We start from the raw sequence: 16,371 nt of genomic DNA on the forward strand, positions 1-16,371 counted from the left end.
TCCAAAATCACCCAACGGAGCTAAGGGAACCGCCGGAACTCTATTCCGGAGTCGTCTTCACATAGTTCCAACTACGGTCAAAATCCTAAGACTTAAGCTTCCATTTTAGGGACTAAGTGTCCCAAATCACTTCGAATCATCCGGTAACTAAATTCAACCACGCATGCAAGTCAATACACATAATACGAAGCTTCTCAGGGCCTTATGCCATTGAACGGGACTTAAATTATCAAAATGACCGGTCAGGTCGTTACACCATTTAGCACCAAGAGAAGTGCTTTCTCAATATAAGCACATTCATCTTTCAATCAATCGATCTTTGACCATATCTGAATCCGAAGACGAAGTCGAGCCGAGCGTCGAAGACGGCGGCGAGGGGCTTACTTTTATAACCCATTTAACACCAAGAGAAGTGCTTTCTCAATATAATCACATTCATCTTTCTTTCCACTATCAATGAGGGACACTTTGCTCTTTCTAAAGCAAAAGGGAGCTGTCTTTTCCTCCACTTTCTTCCCTCCATTTCCCATTCACCAATCTTTAATCCCAACAATCCCCCACATGAATGGGGAATGGCTATAAGACAAAGGGATGCATGGACTAGTGAGTGATTTACATGCAAGAATTAATTGCATCTGGATAAGTGGTTTCCCTTTAAACTTTCCGTAGTGAACTTATATCGGATATACTCGGTCAATCGGTAGATTAGATATCTTTGAACTGTCGAGCTTTGTTGTATACCTGGACAACATAAGTCACACAATCAACTCTTAATCATCTATGATTCTCACGGTTGTGTTCGTTGCAGCCATGAACACCGCCTGGTTTCATGAGTGCTTAGAGAATGGACCTTTACTTTCATTACCCTTGAAGCGTATTACACTTCACACTCACATATGTGATTTCTAAATGTGTAATCCTATAGATACACTATTTGGTCATATCCTGCTAGACTTATCAAATCATTAAAAAGTTTTAAGCTTTATTGACTCATCAAAAAGCCTTAATGCTTTACCTTAGTTTCTGAACATCGTCTTCATCATGAGAATGAGTTGAGTTATTTGACAATGTTGAACCGTCATTCATAACTTTATTTGATCTCTTTGAACCTAACTCTTGGGATCTCCAGTCTGCTAGGTAGAGTTACCGCCATGATGACTTTTCCTAGGCCTTAACCTCATTCCCTTCGATGATCTTTCAACTGCCTCTCTAGATAGGCCTTTTGTAAGTGGATCCGACATGTTATCTCTTGACTTTACGCAGTCAATCGTGATAACACCACTAGAGAGTAGTTGTCTAACGGTATTGTGTCTCCGTCGTATATGACGAGATTTTTCGTTATACATAACGCTCCCTGCCCTGCCTATTGCCGCTTGACTATCACAATGTATACATATAGGTGCCAAAGGTTTGGGCCAAAATGGAATATCTTCTAAGAAATTCCGGAGCCATTCAGCTTCTTCACCGGCCTTATTTAAAGTTATGAATTCAGATTCCATTGTAGAACGGGCGATGCACGTTTGTTTGGATGATTTCCAAGACACTGCTCCACCACAATTATGAAAACACATCCACTCGTGGATTTAACTTCAGATGATCTGGTGATCCAATTTGCATCACTATATCCCTCGATCACAGAGGGATATTTGTTATAATGCATAGCATAATTTTGGGTATGTTTCAGATACCCCAAAACTTGTTTCATTGCCATCCAATGTATTTGATTAGGATTACTTGTAAACCGACTCCGTTTGCTAATAGCACATGCTATATCTAGTCACGTACAATTCATGATATACATCAAACTTCCCAATACTCTTGCATAGTCCAGTTGTGAGTCACATTCACCTTCATTCTTTTGATGTGCATAACTCACGTCAATTGGAGTCTTGGCAATTTTGAAATCCAAATACTTGAACTTGTCAAGTACCTTTTCAATGTAGTGAGACTGTGATAATACTAGACCTTGTGGAGTTTTGTGAATTCTAATTCCTAAGATCACATCAGCAACTCCTAAGTCTTTCATGTTGAATTTGCTAGCCAACATGCGCTTAGTAACATTTATATCTGCCATATTTTTGCTCATTATCAATATGTCATCAACATATAAGCAAACAATGACTTCATGTCCTAGAATTTTAAATGAGGTTTATGATTGGTTTAACTGGCGTTTCATGGCTGCGTTTTGGAGCTAAGAGTAAGGTTCTTTGGGGCTGTTTTCTAGCTATTTTATGGTGGAGTTAGCAGTGATTTGAGCTGCTATTTTGGGGTGGTGTTAATGGAGTTTCACTTGTTTTTCATGGCTGAAACTACTGCTTTAATGCTGGTTGAGGGACTGATTTACAGAGGCCGTTTGGGACTATTTTATGGCTGGATTTATGGAGAAAAAATAGTCCTCCTCCTTTGCTCTTTCTTTTTGTGTCTATTTATAGATGAATGGAGATTATCCTTAAAAGAGTGAGATGTTGGTTAGATGTGTGTATGTGACATCGTGTGTGAGTGATGTGAAAGGTGGAGCAACGTGGGGGTAATTGTGTGCAAATGGTCGTGTGCAGGTGAAAAGAAAAATGAGAACTGCTTTTGCGTACTTAGTCAACACGATTCTTAGGAAACCAAATATTGCAATTGTGGTCAATTCTTCTCTCGTTCTGTGAGGTGTCAAAAATAAAAGAAACCATATAATTAATAAAAACACTAAGAAAAGTATTAAAAGCACTAGCTCTCTTATTAAAAATCTAATTAAAAGAAACCATATATATATATATATATATATATATATATATATATATATATATATATATATATATATATATATATATATATATATATATATAGAGAGAGAGAGAGAGAGAGAGAGAGAGAGAGAGAGAAATAAAACTTATACCTAAGAATGTGAATATTTTTGTAGTTTTTTTTTACATTTTTAAAATTTTGATTTTTTAAATAAAACCTATTAAGAGTAAGATAAAAGTTTAAAATATCAATATTAAACCTAAAAACAATATTTACACTAAAATAGTATAAAATTCGGGTGTGGTCAAAAATTAGTTGTTCACAGCATGCCCCTTTTTGCTTGGAAACATGAATAGTTTTCAGGCAAAGAAAATGAACAAGGTGACTGATTTTTGACCTCACTATTATTTAAAAAGGAAAAGAAGATAAAAGAAAAAGATGTGACCGAGCCTTGGTTTTAGGTAGCTTACATATCCCGGGTTATAAGGGAATCAGGTCACATGTAATTCGAGTGGAAAAAGAGTGATAGAGTACGCTTAGATAGAGAGTCGAGCGAAGTTTCGTCGAGGTTCCGATCCACGGTTCCTATTATTACATCAAAATGAAAAGAAAATTACATATTCTTGAAATATTAGAGTTACAAAATTCCTATCTAAATGCCATCTGGAGTTTGGATTCTTGACTTGCTTCCCCATTGACGTTAGACTGAAACTTGATACTCTCAATGCAACAAACTATGAAATATTCTCATAGGCTTGTTTCTTGATCAGATGATGAGAAGATGGATCTTGAGACCCTATGTTTCCGCATGCATTATGTCAAAGCTTGTTATAGTTGGTATTGAGATCAAACGTTCCACTTTATTTGGCAAGAACCGGAATCTTATTTTTTTGCACATCCAATCCGTGCTTTGCAGAAAACCTACAAGCCATCACAAACAAACAAAACGAACAAAAACTTTCTGCCCTAGTTTGCACTAGGAAATTTTTGTGAGTTATTGAAAATATGATAAACTATTTTGCTACTGCAGAATAAAGAATTAAAAAGAAATGAGATTTTTTTTATATTTTATAATAGGGGATGTTGTACCCTATGTTAACAAGAAGGAAGGTAACCAGGGGATGTAGTACCCTGTGTTGACAATAAGATGAGGCTCATGGCACTCTAGGATACTACTAGGGGATGTCGTACCCTATGTTGTTAATAAGATGAGGCTCAAGGCACCCTAGGACGCTACTAGGGAATGTCGCACCCTATGTTGGAAATAAAATAAGGCTTGTGGTGTTCTGAGATGATACTAGGGAGTGTTGTACCCTATGTTGCCAATAACACGAGGCTCGAGGCACTCTGAGATGCTACTAGGGAATTTCGTACCCTATGTTAGCAATAAGAAATGCAACCAAGGGATGTAGTACCCTGTGTTGGAAATAAGATGAGGCTCGTGACACTTTGGATGCTACTAGAGAATGTCGTACCCTATGTTGGAAATAAAATGAGGCTAGAGGCAATCTAAGATGCTATTAGGGAATGTCGTACCCTATGTTGGCAAAAATGAGGATCGTGGCGCTCTAGATGCTACTAGGGAATGTCGTACCCTATGTCGGCAGAGCATGAGGATCGAGGCACTATGAGATGCTACTAGGGAATGTCATACCCCATGTTGGCAATAAAAAATACAACCATGGGATGTAGTACCCTATTAGGGAATGTCGTACCCTATGTTGGCAGAACATGAGGCTTGAGGCACTCTGAGATGCTACTAGGGAATGTCGTACCCTATGTTAGCAATAAAATACAACCAAGGAATGTAGTACCCCGTATTGTAGATAGGATATTGATTCCCTATAATGAAACTAAAAATAACATGATTACATGTATATTGGGAGAAAATTAAGGATTTGAGAACTTCACTTAGTGGTGTTCCTCTTTTCACGAATTGTTTCCTAAAATTGTTCTATTCCTGTGCTGAACAAAAAACAATCGTTAGTTTTAAAATGGTTATCGGTTTGTGGCCTTGATCATTTCAGTTTCTTGATCTCGGCTCATCTTCTTTAATGATTTCAACTGCAACTGGTTATTTCCTAAATACCAACTGCATTTCTAACCCCAGAGAACCTTTGGATTTTCCAAACTTTGCCGTGACGGTTGGTCGCGTGGGACTTGATGCCTTTGTGGGAAAATCACTTTTGACTTCTTTCAAAGCATCGACCAATCATGGCTAGTCAAGGTCGACTTGATGCCCTTGCCGAGGCTGGGCACCTTTTGAATATATCAATTCGATTCAAATGAGAACCGTGTAAATAGGTCTTATCGTCTTTTCTTTGCCTTATTTTTTGAATAAAGTTATACCGAAAGGGATTCAAAGAAAAACAAACAGTGGAATAGAGAATGGGTTGAAAATAATAGGTGACCCTTTCGGGGAATAGAAAGGTGGACTTATCTGGGAGCACATGCGGACTTCAATGAACATGACATGCCTTTTGGACTGGATGCCTAATCTGTGTAAACCGTCTGAATCTCAGAAACTCATCACAATTTTCGACTTGAAACCGAGAAATCTTGCTTAGGACCGTGTTGATGTCATGGTTGCGTGGATCCTCTTTTCCAACAACAGTGCCTTTTGCGGGTATTCATTAGCTGACCTCTCTCATTTCTCTTCTCGCCATCGCCTTATAGTGCCTTTTGCGGGTTTTCACTAAAAAAAACTCTCTCATTTTTATTTTCTCTACTCACCATCGCCATACAGTGCCTATGAGGGTTTTCACTAATAGGACTCTCTCATTTAGTTGCATCCGATCCAAGTAATTGTATCCTCCAATTCTTGAACATTCTCGCCAATTGATCAGAAGGACTTGAAAGGATTTGGGTAAAAAGAATTTTGATTGAATTACAACTTTGAAACCTTTCGGGCCAAACCATCACCGAACCTTTGTAACATCTGCCCCAGTTTTCAGTTTTGGGGGAATGTGGATTTTTATTTTTGTGAGACCGAACCATAGAGTGAGGCTGCCTACGTATCCTTTCGGAATCAGGTCGGACGTAGTTCAATTAACATGAACTTGTTTTGGACTTTTTTTTCTTCTTCTTTATTTTTTCTTTTCTTTTCTTTTTTTTCTTTTTTATTATTTTTCATTTTTTTCAATCCTTTTCTTTTCTTTTTATTTCTCATTACATACAAGGTTCCAAAGAGAGTGACCAAGGAAAATATATTTGTCACAAAGGGTTAGCAACTTTTTAATAGTATTTGGGTACTAAGAATGAAAACCTTCGGCATCCCAATCAGAGAGAATTAAAGCTGCATAAAGGGTCACATAGTACCTTTTGACCGCGTCTGCATTGACAATTATCAGGAACATTTCCTTTGATATCTCCCAAATACAGTACTCCCTTTGGAAACAATTTTGTTACAATGTATGGACCTTCTAATTCGGGGCAAATTTTTCTTTAGCTTCCTCGTGATGCGGAAGAATACGCCTCAGAATGAGTTGCGCTATTTCAAAATTCTTGGGCCGCACTTTCTTGTTGTAAGCACGGGTCATTCTTTGTTGGTACAACTGCCTGTGGCAAACTGTAGCCAATCGCTTTTCATCAACCAAAGTCAATTGCTTCAATCGGGTCTTGACCCAATCTTCATCCTCGAACTCGGTTTCAACAATGATTCGAAGAGAGAAAATTTCAACTTCTACTGATATCACAACTTCAGTGCCATAAACCAATCAAGTAAGGGTGATTTTCGTTTGGACTTGGTTTAGGCTTGTTGTCCTAATTCTCTGTTAATTTTTTTACAAGTCTTATCTTCGACACATTCTACTTATTGATTCATTATTTCAAGGTCTGACAACATTTTAGGATCTGAGCATGAAATCCGCAAGCATGTCATGTTATTAAAATCTGTATTTAATAGAACTAGAAAGAAAGTAAGAAAAGTGATAAGAGTAAGAAAAGAGACATTCATGGATGATGAATATTAATTTCATTTATTTGAATTGTTTTTTTAAAAAAATAAATAGAAGGGTTTACATCAGAAAGTAAGACAATAGAGTGAAAACATTTGAATTACACCCTGAGATAACCCGAAATGCAGAAAAGACAACAAGACCGGTTATCGAGACTCCCGTCCGATAGGGAATTTTTCAAGTTTGATGACCACTTTTAGGTTTTTCTTCTGTCATAACCATGGCTACAATGGATTTCAGTGCTGGATCAAATTTCCCGTCATCACAAATCATTCCAACGACTGAACCTTTGTTGTGAGTAGGCAAAAGATTGGTTGTCACATTAGGGGCCTCTTCTTCCCTACGAACTATTGCCTTGACCTTAATGAGGTCCTCCATTGCTTTTCTAAAAGTTCAACAGTGCTCAGTATCGTGTCCTACTTCTCCAGATTGATATTCACATCTAGCATCACCTCGGTGCGAGGGGGACTTGTAGAAAACCTAGCCTGGTTAGCCTTTGGAACAAACATGGATATAATTCACCAATAAGGGTGAACTCATTCCATCCGGGAGGCTCTCTTGGGCGAGGATAGCATTGTAAATTTTTTTTATCGGAGACTATATGGAGCTTGGTAGGGACGGGCATTTATGAGAGGTGGAGCTCGGTTTTGTGGGTAGTTTTATGGCCGAGTGTATGATTGTGCATTCATCACCGTATAGTGTGTCGGTGCCACGACATATGCAGCATCATGGTGCGGCTAATAATGTTTGCGGTCTTTTGGGTGGCATATATGATTGGTTGAATGACCTGCGCCCCCTCGAGCTCGGAGCTATCATGGATCAATCTTCTCTTTTTGTCATGTTCGTCAAACCCACCAAACCATTCTGAACAACTTGTGATGTGGCCTTAAAGGCAACCTGACTTAGTATTCTTCCCGTCTTCAAACCATTTTCCCAATTTTAGTAGCCTCAGCGAACGACTTTTCCATGCCCGACATCATATTTTGGAAGTAGTCTGACTCTTGGGCCTACAGAAAGACCTTAACCATCTCCCCTTCATCAATTGGAGGCTTTACCCTAGTGGCCTGCTCTCGCCACTTGACAGCATATTCACGGAAACTTTTCGTGGGTTTCCTTTTCAAATTGGACAACAAATTTCTATCAGGAGCAATATCCACGTTGTACTAGAACCGGTAGACAAAGTCTTGGGTAGGTCATCCCAGACATGCCAATGTGCGATCTCTTGATCCATGTACCACTCGGAAGTAATTCTTGTCAAACTTTCCCCAAAATAGGCCATGAGCAATTCTTCTTTGCCTCTCGCTCCCCTCAATTGGTTACAATACCTCTTCAGATGGGCCACAGGAACACCATGCCAATCTTACTTATCAAACTTAGGTGTCTTTTAAGGGTGAATTGCAAGTTTAAACCACAAACCAACTACCTTTGTTCAACTTCATATTTTATGACAAACAACAAACGTGTGAGCCACACCTTGTATGTCATGCGCCTAATGCCATTTTTATTTTTAAAATAAGCTTAGAAGGCTTCATACTTCATCTTGGCTTATTGGTTTATTTTATCTTGACTTTAGCACTCTCTTTTCTTATTCTTTTTCTTTGTCAATCATTTTCCTCATTTCATTTTTTTACTCTTTTGTAAAGGTGGCATGTGGGCCGGTCCCGGGCCTAAGTGGGCCCAACGGATATTTTTGTTTTAAAATTTTTATAGAAGTTAGAGAAAAAAAGATGGTAATAAAAATATCTAAGGCAATTCATTGTAAATTATATTATAGAATTGTGAGCTAAATTTTTTAATTCAAATTTAAAGACAAAAATATTGTAAAGAGATATTCAAAGCAATGCGTTATAATTTTATTATAGCATTAAACAAACATGGCAATATCTTTCTTAGTCTTCCTCCCCCCATGGAATGAGAACAACAAGGTGCTAATACCACCATTGAGAAGAAAAAGAAACTAACCAAGATGTGCCAAAATACAAGTTACATAATACATACTAATTTTTGTTCATATAAGTTACATGGTATCTCTTACAAACTTCATAAATCTATTAAGGTCCGGAGGAATTTCCGTTGGTGATGGCAGAAAAGAAGTTTGGTAATCACCGCTTCCGGGCGAAGCAGAATCCTCCGCAAGTTTAGCTAGCATTTCTTCGTAAGCTTCGTCTACCTCTGGTTGTGATTCAGCAAGTCCAAAATTTCTTCTTTCTGAACGGATCCAATCTCTGAAAAGTACTAATTTTTCCAAGATCTCCCTCATAGACGCTCTATAATCACCGAGTTGAAGTCTTGCTTGACTGAAAGCATTCTCCGATGCCACTGTTGAAGCTTGAATAATTAAAATGTCTCAGGCCATCCTTGAAAGAATCGGAAAGTATTTTTCTTTTTCCATCCACAATTCCAAAATATTAAAGGAGCCATCGGGATTCACTTCCTCAATTCCCTGTGACAAATAAACTTCAAGCTCATTTAGTTGTGAAACATCACTAGTAGTAGAACCTTGAGAACCCCTGAACTCCGCTCAAGCACTAAGTGCTCTTACTCCCACAGTTCTTTTAGATAATTGAGAATCAGAAGAAGAAGGAGTTAGAACACTTGGTCTAGCCTGATCTAATGCAACTTGATAAGCATTATAAATAGTTTGAGCATTTATTTTAAATGAGGCTATTGCTTCCGGAAGTTTAGACAACTCCTCTTCTTCAAGTGCTAAACCATTATAAACAGTTTCATACCAAAATTGAGGACCTCCTAATTTCATAGTAGGATTTAACAAGGCAGCAGCACCATAAATAGGGGGGATAAGGAAAAATATTTTTTAAACTTTTTTCTCATAGAATCAATAGCAAGTTGACAAATTTTCCACCTTCTGAAAAATGAGCAAAATAGTTTGCAAGTTCTGCAATATAAACTAAATAGTTAGAAATAGTAGGATAATATTGCCCAGAAAATTTATTTCTAACAAAATAAAATTTTTCTAAAAAATCTACAAGCATTTTAACATTAGCCCAATCCGCATTTGTAAGGTGCTCGTCATCATCACTTACATAAGCATTAAACGTTGAGTTTATGGGGTTTCTATATTCATATACAACAACTAAACTTTTATACATGTAATTCCATCTAGTTGGACAAGGTTTAGGAACCTTTCTTTCTCTTAGGCCAAATTCATCGCATCTTTTAAAATATTCTCTAAGTCTACTTCTACGGTTTGAATAAAAAGCCAGTTAAGAGCCATTTTAACCTTTTCAATTTCAATATTTAAAATTCTCATACTATTACCCACAATTAAATGGTAAATATGACAAATACATCTAACATGAAAAATGTTACTAAATGCAGGACTTAGTGTAGTGGTAAACAAGGCTAAAACATTTGTGTTACTAGTAGTATTATCCATTGAAACTGACATGATTTTATCACTAATGCAAAAATATCTACAAATATTCGTAAATGTGCTAGCAATAAACTGCCCTGTGTAACGTGAATTAATTATTTCTATAAGCAATAATGTGCTTTTGTATTATCCAATCCTCATCAATCCAATGACTGGTAACAGTAAGGTAATCACAGTCAATACCACTTCTACTAATATCAGTTATAATAGCAACACGATAATTTATATGAGTAAATAAATATGCAAATGTTGTACATATTCATGTTTATATTTTTAAATATCACTCTTTACGGTTGTGCGAGGAAAACCTTTATAAGTAGGATTAAAAAAAATTCTAATATAATGCACAAAGTGAGAGTTAGAAGAAAAACTATAGGGTAAGCACATAACAGTAACCAGTTTTGCCAATTCTTCCCGATCATATTTTGGATCATAATATAAAATACCACTGGTAACAGTGTTAATTCCCGTTTGAAATTAATTTAACCCGGTACTAGGGTCAGCCTAACTAGGAGTAGGTACACTTGTCCCCTCGGCCAAGGCTTTCATACGAAGATATTTGACTTCATCTTGAGGGTGTATCAATATGTGTCTAGCCAAAGTTCTCGTTCCCCCCGACCTCCAAAATATTTAAAAGCTAACTCCTTGCCATAAGTTTTATACTTAGCCTTATTTAGTGGAATTAGTTGAGTAAAAAATGGGCCAAACAATAGATGTTTCTGTCCGTTTGGTACGTTATCTAGAAAAGGTAGGGGTAGTAGCAGGATGGTGAGACGGGGCATCATTTGGATTCTCATTAGTTGGGTTAACTTCAGGAGCAGGACTAGTAGGTGTATCGTCATCCGGTTGCATTTCATCAAAATCTATTTCCTCCTCATCATTTTCATCAATAGTTGGGTTAGAACAAAGAGCATTCATTAATTCATGGTCTAATTGTTCACCAGCTCCAACATTATGGCAAAATTGACTCTTAGTAAATAATAATAAACTATTATCACTATCAAGAATAGCAGGTGTAGGACGGGTATGGGGTTTGGGTCGGGGAGCTAGGGGAAGTGGAGAAGGAACAAATCGGCCACTAGATTTGCCACTCTTGTATTTTCACTTAATTTTACCAAATTGTTTTTAAGGAAGTCATCTTAATAAATCAAATAATAGAAAACAAATAAAACAAACAAAACTATAATATTAAAAATTAAGAGTTGGAACGCGTTGACCGAATTGACGAACAACTTGTTGAAAATTGATTACCGTTGAAGACTTGAATACTTCAATTCACCAACTGTCATGACCCGGAATTCCCACTGCCGGGACCGTGATGGCGCCTAACATTCCACTGGCTAGACAAGCCGACGTTAGAGAATTATTAAGCCAATTCATGTTCAATTCAGTAAATAACAACAAATAAGCTAAAATGAAATATAGCGAATGCGGAATAATATAAAAACTTCATTAACTACTACCACCCGGATATGGAGTCACAACTCACGAACTTCTAGGATTTTACTACAAGTAAAAGTCTGAAAGAAATACAACTGTTTGAATAAAAGAAACAGTAAAAGAAAGTGAAAAGATAGTCGGGGACTTCAAGGTCTGCGAACGCCAATAAATCTACCTTGAGTCTCCGATGAACCAGTCCGAGCTGCTACGCCTCTCGATCAGTTGGGACCAATACCAAAATCTGCACAGGAAGTGTAGAGTGCAGTATTAGTATAACCAACCTCATTTACTGGTAAGTGTCGAGCCTAACCTCGACGAAGTAGTGACGAGGCTATGACAAAACACCCACATATTTGGTTCCACAATATCAACCTCAACTTCGGAATCAATACTCAATTATCACCAGAAGATCCATAAACATGATAAGAACGATTAATTTAATAATATTATTCTAAACATGGATAACATGAACAAAGGAAGCTAAAATTGCAAGAAACCAAGCCCCGCCCGCATGCTTTAACCCGACTACAACGCATAAGTACTCATCACCTCACATATACGTTGTTCCCCAACATTTAAACATGCAGCAAATAGACAAACAAGTCATATTCCCTCAAGTCAAGGTTAGATACAACACTTACCTCGCTCCAAAGGCCACTCAATGCTCAATTACCGCTTTTCCTCTAGAATTCACCTCCAAACCACTCGTATCTATCCATAAATGACTCAATAATATCAAATATTTATAAAGAAATCAATTACAATGCATAAATTTAGATTCCCCAAACTTTCCCCTAAAAAGTCAAAAATCGACCCCGGGCCCGCTTGGTCAAAACCCGAGGTCCGGACCCATTCACCCCTGAGCCCGATTATATAATTTATTTCGAAATCCGAGCTCAATTCGAGGTTTAAATTCCAATTATGCAAAAATCACTAATTCTACCCAAACCCCCAATTTCCACCATGAAAAATCCTAGATTTTAGGTTGAAAACTCATGAAATGTAATGGGTAATTGAAATAACGTAGGTTAGAATCACTTACCAACAAATTGGGGAATAAAATCTTTTAGGAAAATCGCCTCTAGGTCTTCTAGTTTTGAAATTTTTGAAAGAATGGCAAAATCCCATAATTGGAATTGTTTTAAGTCACTGGCGTCAGGTGTTCATCGCGTTCGCGTGAAACCTGATGCGTTCGCGAAGAGCATGGCCCAACTGGCTTACGTGATCACGAGTAACTCCACGCGTTCGCGAAGGTCTAGCCTGCCTCACCTATGCGTTCGTGAGACTGGGCTCACGTTCGCGTAGAGTTACCTCAACTCCCCTACCCCGGCTATCTAACGCTACGCGTTCGCGTGTGGCTGGTCGCGTTCGCGTAGAGCAGGGCCCCCAATTCTCAGCGTTCGCGTACAACAAAACCTCCCCCAGCCCATTTTACCCTTCGCGATCGCGGGGGTATATTCGCGATCGTGAAGGAGGAAACACCAGAAACCAACAGAAGTGAAAACTAGCAAACTTTCTAAGTTCAAATCATCCCGTAGCCTATCCGAAACTCACCCGAGCCCTCGGGGTTCTAAACCAAAAGTGCACACAAGTCCAACAATTATCATACGAACTTAATCGCGCGATCACATCGCCAAAATAACACCTAGAACTACGAATCGGACACCAAATCAAATGGAATTTTCAAGAAAACTTTAAAACTACTATTTTCAAAACAAAACGTCCGAATCACGTCAAATCAATTCTGTTTCTCACCAACTTTGACAGACAAATCATAAATATTATAGTGGACCTGTACCGGGATCCGAAACCAAAATACGGACCCGGTATCAACAAAACCAAACATCAGTAAATTCTTAAAATCATTAGACTTTCAAACTTTTAATTTTTCATCAAAATTTCACATCTCGAGCTAGGGACCTCGGAATTCTATTTCGGGTATATGCCCAGGTCCCAAATTACGATACAGACCTACCGGGACTGTCAAAACATAAATCTGGGTCCGTTTACTCAAAATATTGATCAAAGTCAACTCAAATGGTTTTCAAAGCAACATTTCATATTTTTCACAGTTTTTAACATAAAAGCTTTCCGAAAACACGCTCGGACCGCACACACAACTCGAGGAGGGTAAAAATAAGATTTTTAAGCCTTCGGATCACAGGATTAGGTTTTAAAATATAAGATGACCTATTGGGTCATCACATTCTCTACCTCTAAACAACTGTTCGTCCTTGAACGGATATAGAAAAGTACCTGGGCTGGTGAAAAGATGTGGATATCTACTCCGCATGTCCGACTCGGACTTCCAAGTAGCTACCTCAACGGGCTGACTTCTCCACTGCACTCGAACTGAAGGATAACTCTTACGTCTCAGCTGTCGAACCTGCCGGGCTAGAATAGCCACCGGGTCCTCCTCGTAAATCAAATCCTTGTCTAACTGGATAGAGCTGAAATCTAACACATGGGACGGATCGCCGGGATACTTCCGGAGCATGGACACATGGAATACCGGATGAACAACTGCTAAACTAGGTGGCAATGCGAGTGTGTAAGCCACCTTGCCCACTCTCTCCAGAATCTCAAAATGTCTGATATACCTAGGGCTCAACTTGCCCTTCTTTCCGAATCTCATTACACCCTTCATGGGTGATACCCGAAGCAACACTCTCTCTCCGACCATGAATTCAACATCACGAACTCTACGGTCGGCATAACTCTTCTGCCTGGACTGAGTTGTGCAAAGTCGATCCTGAATAATCTTGACCTTATCCAAGGCATCTTGTACCAAATCTGTATCCAACAACCAAGCCTCCCCCGGCTCGAACCACCCAACTGGCGACCGGCACCGCCTACCATATAATGCCTAATAGTGAGCCATCATAACGCTCGACGGGTAGCTATTGTTGTAGGCGAACTCTACAATGGGCAAGAACTGATCCCATGATCCTCCTAAGTCTATAACACATGAGCAGAGCATATCCTCCAAGATTTGAATGGTGCGCTCGGACTGTCTGTCCGTCTGAGGATGAAACGATGTGCTTAACTCAACCCATGTGCCCAACTCACGATGTAATGTCCTCCAAAAGTGCAAGGTGAACTGTGTACCTCGATCAGAAAGGATAGACACGGGCACACCGTGAAGACGGACGATCTCGCGGATGTAAATCTCTGCCAACCGCTCCGAAGAATAGGTAACTGTCACAGGAATGAAATGCGCTGACTTAGTCAGCCTGTCCACAATGACCCAAACTACATCGAACTTCCTCTGAGTCTGTGGAAGTCCAACAACGAAATCCATGGTGATACGCTCCCACTTCTACTCAAGAATCTCTATCTTTTGAAGCAAACCACCAAGTCTCTGATGCTCATACTTTGCTTGTTGGAAATTTAGACACCGAGCTACATAAGTAGTTCTTCATCCTCCTTCACTAATAATGCTGCCGCAAGTCCTGATACATCTTGGCGGTGCCCGGGTGAATAGAATACCGGGAACTGTGGGCCTCCGCTAGAATCAATTCACGAAGTCCATCCACATTAGGCATACAAACACGACCCCGCATCCTCAAAACTCCATCATCTCCGACAGTAACCTGCTTGGCATCACCGTGCCACACTATGTCCCTAAGGACAAGCAAATAAGGGTCATCATATTGTCGCTCCCTGATGCGCTCAAACAACGAATACCGAGCGACGGTACAGGCTAGAACACAGTTGGGCTCTGAAATATCCAGCCTCACAAACTGGTTGGCCAAAGTCTGAACATCTGATGCAAGCGACCTCTTACCGACTGGAATGAATGCAAGGCTGCCCATACTCGTTGCCTTTCTACTAAAGGCGTCGGCCACCACATTGGCCTTCCCGGGGTGGTACAAAATAGTGATATCATAGTCCTTCAATAGCTCCAACCATCTTCTCTGTCTGAAATTGATATCCTTTTGCTTGAACAAATACTGAAGGCTCTGATGATCCGTGAAAACCTCACACGACACACCGTAAAGATAGTGCCTCCAAATCTTCAGTGCATGAAAAATGGCTGCCAACTCTAAGTCATGGACATGGTAATTCTTCTCATGAACCTTCAACTACCGACGCATACGCAATCACCCTGCCCTCCTGCATCAATAGCGCACCGAGCCCAACACGGGACGCACCACAATATACTGTATAAGATCCTGAACCTATGGGCAACACCAACACCGGCGCTGAAGTCAAAGCAGTCTTGAGCTTCTGAAAGCTCGCCTCACACTCGTCTGACCATCTGAACGGGACACCTTCTGGGTCAACCTGGTCAACGGGGCTACTATAGATGAAAACCCCTTCATAAATCGATGGTAATAGCCTGCCAAACCCAAGAAACTCCTGATCTCCGTAGCTGAAGTGGGTCTATGCCAGTTCTGAACTGCCTCAATCTTCTTAGGATCTACCTGAATGCCCTCTTCTGATACAACGTGCCCCAAGAAAGCGACTGAATCCAACCAAAACTCGCACTTTGAAAATTTCGCATACAACTGGTTGGCTCTCAGAGTCTGAAGTACAATCCTGAGATGCTGCTGATGCTCCTCTCGACTGCGGGAGTAGATCAAGATATCATCAATAAACACGATCAAAAAGGAATCCAGATAGGGCTTGAACACCCGGTTCATCAAATCCATATATGTTGTTGGGGCATTTGTTAGCCCAAATAATATCACTAGAAACTCATAATGTCCGTACCGAGTCCGAAAAGCTGTCTTAGGGACATCGGATCCCCTAATCCTCAACTGATGGTAGCCAGATATCAAATTAATCTTCAAAAACACCTTGGCACCCTGAAGCTGGTCAAATAAATCATCAATCATCGGCAAT

General features: G+C 39.4%; 1 protein-coding gene across 1 annotated transcript; it reads right to left on the reverse strand.

The window, feature by feature from the left end:
- Positions 1–705: 705 nt before the first annotated feature.
- LOC138904843 (uncharacterized) lies at positions 706–7,067 on the reverse strand. Its single transcript, XM_070193344.1, has 3 exons — positions 6,881–7,067; positions 1,931–2,067; positions 706–741 (listed from the first exon to the last, which is right to left on the reverse strand). Exons 1-3 carry the CDS (start codon positions 7,065–7,067, stop codon positions 706–708), a joined length of 360 nt encoding a protein of 119 aa, XP_070049445.1.
- Between the last annotated feature and the right edge of the window lie 9,304 nt (positions 7,068–16,371).

Source organism: Nicotiana tomentosiformis, chromosome 2, assembly GCF_000390325.3.
Source record: "Nicotiana tomentosiformis chromosome 2, ASM39032v3, whole genome shotgun sequence".
Lineage (NCBI taxonomy): Eukaryota > Viridiplantae > Streptophyta > Magnoliopsida > Solanales > Solanaceae > Nicotiana > Nicotiana tomentosiformis.